Below are 6,359 nucleotides of genomic sequence, written 5' to 3' on the forward strand. Positions count from 1 at the left end.
GGAGTTTCTATGTAAATCAAAAAAATTTAAAAATAATAAAGTCATTTATCATTTTCTTAAGAAAAATAAAAATAAAAATAAAAATAAAAAATAACACTATTTTCCACAAGTAATTGCATCGAAATGTTTTAATTTTTTTTAAAAAGAAAAATGCCCAATTTTGCTTCAAACAAAAAATAATATATATACAAAATAAAAGATTTTGCTCCCTTCCCCCCAGTTTCCCTATCTTGGTAACAAACCAGAACTGCAAAAAATTTAAAAAGCCAGATAGAGAGAGAGGACATTCCACAAAAAAACAGTATGGCTTTTGCAATGCAAAGCTTTATGAAAGCAAGCAGACAAAAAGATCGCCCAAATTAAACTTCACTTCCCTCACTCTTTCTCCCTCTCTCCCTCTCTCTCTTTCTCTCTGAAACCCTAATCATCTCTTCTTCAACACTCCTTAATTAACAGCAGCTCGCCTCGCCTAAATCTTCATTTTCTTCTTCGCCATTGGCTTGTGTTCAATGGCTGCTCGTTCGCCGGAAAATGCATATTCGTTCGCCTTCCATGCTCCGGCGAGGGCTTTTCCTCCATCACCAGTTACAATGCAGGTGGTCTAGTAGATCAGAATTTTCCGCGTTGGCTCCGGCAATGTTCGCCGGGAAAGGAGGCGGCTTCTTCGAGAGGATCAAGCGATGTGTGCGGACGGTTTACTTCGTGGTGTGTATGGTGGCGTCCCTTTTCTTTCTCTCTGCACCTCTGCTTGTCTCTTTTGGAGACGTCCTCATTAATTCTCTGCTCCTCTCGAGCTTCGCGTGCGTGAGGTGTCTTAGCTTCAGAGAGTACTTGCAGAGATACGATTTCACAACTGCCTTGATTGACATTCCTTTGGTTTCAATCGCCAGATCTCTCGTGATTATTTGTGAGCACTTCGTTTTCTTCTCATCTTGGTCCCATAAACAAAATAAACTTTTTTTTTTTTTTGCTGTATATCAATTTTTTTTTTAAATTTTTGGTGTGATTTTGTTCTGCGCGAATGTCTACATTTTATGATATAAAGTAAGAATTTCAATTTACGTTCTTATGGCATTTTTCTTTCACAAAAAGGTTGAACAAATTATTCGATTTTTTAAAAAATAATTTTTGAAGTATATGTACATTACTCTTCCCAAAAGAAAGAAAAGGTAAAAAAAATAAAATAGAACAGTCAAGTTCACTTTTCGAATATATTTCGTGTCTGAAATGAATAAAAAAGTCTGGCCAGACCAATCAGGTCATCTAAAAGGAAATTTCGGGCTCTGCTTTCTGGATGGATTCTCGTTGTTGCCATTGAAGACACATGCCGACACACAATCCTCTCAGTTTACGTTAAGCTCATTTGACAAACTCTATAGATACGCAAGAATTAAACTATTTATTATGGATTTGTATGTGTTTCTTTTGTTGCACATCTGATGTGTTTTCATCATTGCAGAAGCTCTATTGGTTTTCCACTCCTTTTTATCCAGGAAATTCAATGGTCTTGTCTTGTTACAATGCTTATAGTTTGGGAATTAGGAAGGCTGCTTCTTGTGCTTGCGAGAGTTTCTTCTGTGTTCTTAAGTCTTATTGTCTGGTCACAGGTGTTTATTCTTTCTGCAATGGCCCGAGGCTCTCACATGGGCCCTATCTTGGAATCACATGGCTCTGCTCCTTTCTTTCCATTCTTGTTCTCTCAGTGAAAGCTTGCGTTTTTACATCAGATTCTAAAACTGAGAATGGGGCACCATCTTCATTAGTAACGGAGGAATTTCACTTGAAGAAATTGTGGGGGATGCCATTTTTATTTCTTGTATCAATCATATTTGGTCTTGGCCATATTGCGGTGGCTTATAGAACAAGCTACAGAGCACGGAGGAAACTCCTGTTTCATCGAGTTGATCCCGAAGCAGTAAGTTTTGATGAAGGATGCTTGTTTTGAGCATGTGATGCCCATTCGTAACATTTCTTTTCTTGGATATTTTCATTGGTTTAGTATTATTGTTTCACAGCATCTGTTTTTTATGTTAACAAGAGTTCCTCCTCTTTTTCACTGACTACTACCATTCTCTAAGTTGCAGCTTCTATCCTGCAAACATATTTTTTCTGGCCATCAGAAAATCCCACGATCTCCAACCCCGACTGCCGGAAAAACTCCAAGATGCAACAGCGAGATTAGACGAAAACTATTTTGCACAGTTCAGGATGAACAAGAGTTTTCAGTTAGACCATTTGCAGACACAGACAGTTTATTCATAGTTTGCCAAGGGCTTACGCTTCATTACAAGCTTGGCCTTCCTGAGTCATCGTCTTTGTCTTCTCCATATTTTGTCGTCTCTTCCTTAATTAAACCCAATACGAGTTGCAGGTTGCCACAAAGGACCCATGGCATGCTTAAACTTGATAAGCCACCTCTGGGTATTCTGCCTAAAGCTCAGTATCATCGTCATAAGAGTTTTAATAATCAATTATCTGATACCTTGTGTACTCCGCTTCTAGATTTTCCTGTGAATTTGCCTGCTTATTTTTCTGAGAAAACTTCTGTCATGAGCTGCACTGATTTTGGTGGTGGCAATGAAAATATTTTGAACAATGCCAATTTGGAGGGGGCTTTGGGGAGAAATGGAAAGTTTGGCATCATTTTAGTGCATGGCTTTGGAGGAGGTGTGTTCTCATGGAGGCATGTGATGGTTGCACTAGCACGCCAGGTTGGTTGCACAGTTACTGCTTTTGATCGGCCTGGTTGGGGATTAACTTCTCGGCCATGCAGGAAGGACTGGGAAGAGAAAGAACAGCCTAACCCCTACAAGCTAGAAAGTCAGGTGATTGTCTGCTCAATCAAAGCCTCGCCAATTTAATTGCATATTTTTGGTTGATATGGTGATGTTATGGGGTGCCTCTTTAAAGTGACTGGGAGTCTAGGGTGGTCAATTACACAAGGCTTTTAGTTTAAGCTTTAGTGTTAGTACAGACAACTATCCTCAATTAATTTTGGTGCTGGTTGTTTGGGATGCTTTCATTTGTGAGATCTAGCTCTCACTTTATTTTGTGTTGTTATTATTCTTTCTTGGTCAGTTTGTCCATGCCAAAACAATTGACAGTCCCAGCTGAACAATGTGAAGCACATATGGCTTCTAATCATGCTATTGCATGTGTTCTGGGAAACACAAACCTGGCCAATCTATTTACCTGATTAACCTCCTCAGATTGTTTGGTAAGTGTAATATTTTTAGGCTAATCTTCTGAGGTTTAGTTTCCTCCTCACCCTTGGGATGCAGTGCCCTTGGAAGGTTTTGGAAAGGGGTCTTGCCAATTTTGGAACTCCTGGAATGCATGATGATGTTCATGTTCCCCACCACTAAGAGTCAGACGCTGATTATCTCCTAAATTTTGTTAGTCTTGTGCGAAGTTGTTTTGTAGCACCACAAATGCTGCCACTAGGGGATTTTGCAATCATGTAGCGAGTTCTCCATCTTGTTATTCCATGTTTCCTTTCACTGCGTTGAAACTTAATCGTGCATGCATATTTTGATCTTGGTGATTTTGTTGTTCTCAGGTTGATCTGCTTATTTCATTCTGTCTGGAGATGGGATTTTCTTCAGTAGTACTTGTTGGTCATGACGATGGTGGCTTGCTTGCTTTGAAAGCTGCACAAAGAATTCAAGCATCTTCAAATTCTTTCCATGTGAGAAAGCCTGATTTTCTAATAAGACCTTTTTTTTTTTCCCTGATGAAGCCTACCATCAAATGCATGCCTTAGTCTAAGGTTCATTGCAGTTTAAGCACTAATTATGTGAACGAGGCTGAATTAGTTCCATATTCTGCAATTAAGCTGTGAAAAGTCATATAGACAACAAGCTTTTTTTCATGGTAAATCTGCAGAAGAATTTGAAGGATATTTCATGCATCTTAACAAAACAACAGAAAATTGTCTAGAAAATGAATCCAGGTGGAAACCTGCAATGAAATGAGAAACAGAATTTTGTTTCTATTTAAGTACTAGCATACAATGGGTTTCTTCTAGGTTCTGAATTTTTTTATTGTTTTTATAGACTGGGGCCTATGTTATGTCCTAAAGGGAGTCATTGTTTAGAATGGGATGAATGACTCACTGAACTAAATTGCTCAGCATCTACTGCAATTCAGTTATGTAGACTACAGAGAAAATAAAATAAAATGGAATATAGTTTCATTAGAAATCATAATACATTGACATTTTGAAGCTTCCTAATTTTAATCTACTGGACGAAAGGTTTCTTTCCTTAATGTGAAGGCTTTTGTTTTTTTTTGTTTTAAATGGGTGATCAAGTTATCTTGAATGTTCTATGTATTACTTGTTGGCTTGATAGACATTGTAGGTCAACAACTTTAAAGCATTTGGAGCCAATAGGTTGGTCAATATGTAACAGAGTAGACACCTTGTGTTCCAATCTCAGAACCTTCCTTTTCTATGCCATTGTTTTTTCTTATTCTTTTAGACAGCCAAGTGCTTCGGTTTTATGCATCTCTTTAGGTCATTAGGACTCTTAATAGAAGAGTTGATCCTTCTCCATGAGCTTAAGCTTATGGGACAATTGGTCACGCAACTCTAATATTTCTGTTATGTGTTAACTGCTGATGCAATAAAATTGTGAGTTACACATAATATTATTAGAAAAAACATATTAATTGTTTGACCATATGGCTTGATGACTGGGACTTCTCATAAAGCACTACAATTATTTCTCAAATTTTGTTACCTATTGGATTGCTACAGTTACTACTTCCTTTGCATCTTCCAGATAGAAATCCGAGGATTGGTACTGCTAAGTCTAAGCTTATCAAGAGATGTTGTTCCTCCCTTGGCTAGGATCCTCCTACGCACTTCCCTCGGAAAGAAGCACTTGGTTCGTCCTCTGCTACGGACAGAAATTACTCAAGTGGTTAATCGACGTGCATGGTATGATGCCACCAAACTAACAATGGAGGTTTTAAATCTTTACAAGGTATTCTTTTTTGAATATTTCTGATTTAGAATTGATGTCCATGCTTCTCACTACATAGTTGGTTTTGAGTTTGAAAAGATTATTGACCGTATTCATAAGTCCGCTTTTCATTGATAACTAGTACTAGTTTGAAACTTCAATATTTATATAAAGGCCGGAGTGAGAGAATCAATATTACAGATCAGTTTTGATTCAACCAAGGAAGTAGTTTTAAATGTCTTCTAGTTGCCTTTTGGTGAGATAAATGGTTTAAGAGCATGAGTTCTTTATGACTCACAAGGCAAGCCCAGGTGCCGTGCTGTGCACTCCCAATATTGCCTGCAGAAAGGCCAATGATGTTATTGTTATTTTGTGCTGAAAAATATGTAAAATATGAAACATGATGGGTTTCTTGAGTTTCTTCCTATTTCTTAATTGCTATTATGCAATTAGGCACCACTATGCATAGAAGGCTGGGATGAAGCACTAAATGAGATAGCCAAGTTATCATCCGAAACAGTTTTATCCTCACAAAATGCAGCATTATTGCTTAAAGTAGTAGAAGATTTGCCCGTTTTGATCATCACGGGAGCTGAGGATGCTGTCGTCTCATTAAAATCTGTGCAAACTATGGTCTCAAAGCTTGTAAATTCTGTAAGTCAATCCTCTGGTGCCCCATGACCTCTTTCCTTGTCATTTGCTTTCTGCATTTCTCAAAAACTAATAAAAAATTAAAAATTAAACTAAAATTTGTTTTAACACTATTAACTTATATTATTTAATTTCAATTTACCTGCAGAGATTAGTCACGGTATCTGGATGTGGGCATCTTCCTCATGAGGAGTGTCCTGAAGCTGTGCTCGCTGCTATATCACCTTTCATAACTAGACTCTTGCCAGCTCCAGACCCTCAACGAAGCTCGCAGAAACCATAAAGTATCTACCATATGCTTTCAAGTCCGTTTTTCTTCCCCCTTTTATTTTCCTGGTGTCATTTTATTTACATGAGAGGAGTCAAAATGCGGCTCTTTATTCGAGTTTTTGAATATTTATTATGAGCCAATCCACAGTTCTCCGTGGATGGATGACTCACTTGTATATAAATTCATTTATTACGTTCTTCCTTTCTTTCTAACTTTTTCTTTCTTGGTGAGGAGAGAGTTGATTGAGGCTCTTTTTTTTTTTTCTTCTTCTTTTGAGGCTGTGTTTATTTGATTGTTTGGGATTTGAGCAGTTGATACCCATGAGCATCCTATTCGTATTCGAGCTTTTGGAATACTATTAATCCATTTTGCCAGTAGGAATGATCCTGCAGTGCTTGTAGTTTGTGCAGTTGTACGGGGCCACCATTCCTATTGCTCATATGCCAAAATGTGGCTGAGGCTTAGCAGCA

At 37.9% G+C, this 6,359-nt stretch overlaps 1 protein-coding gene across 2 annotated transcripts; it reads left to right on the top strand.

Moving 5' to 3' along the window:
* The first annotated feature begins 216 nt into the window (after positions 1 to 216).
* On the top strand, positions 217 to 6,101 carry LOC131158158 (uncharacterized). 2 transcript variants are annotated; one of them, XM_058112814.1, is made up of 7 exons: positions 217 to 907; positions 1,608 to 1,915; positions 2,085 to 2,825; positions 3,560 to 3,688; positions 4,785 to 4,988; positions 5,421 to 5,621; positions 5,767 to 6,101. In XM_058112814.1, the coding sequence occupies exons 1-7, from the start codon at positions 532 to 534 to the stop codon at positions 5,899 to 5,901; spliced, it is 2,094 nt and encodes a 697-aa protein (XP_057968797.1). In that variant the 5' UTR covers positions 217 to 531; the 3' UTR covers positions 5,902 to 6,101. The 2 variants fall into 2 exon arrangements, with proteins under 2 accessions (XP_057968797.1, XP_057968796.1); XM_058112813.1 differs by having other exon boundaries at positions 304 to 907; positions 2,079 to 2,825.
* Positions 6,102 to 6,359: the final 258 nt, after the last annotated feature.

Source organism: Malania oleifera, chromosome 6 (genome assembly GCF_029873635.1).
Source record: "Malania oleifera isolate guangnan ecotype guangnan chromosome 6, ASM2987363v1, whole genome shotgun sequence".
NCBI lineage: Eukaryota > Viridiplantae > Streptophyta > Magnoliopsida > Santalales > Ximeniaceae > Malania > Malania oleifera.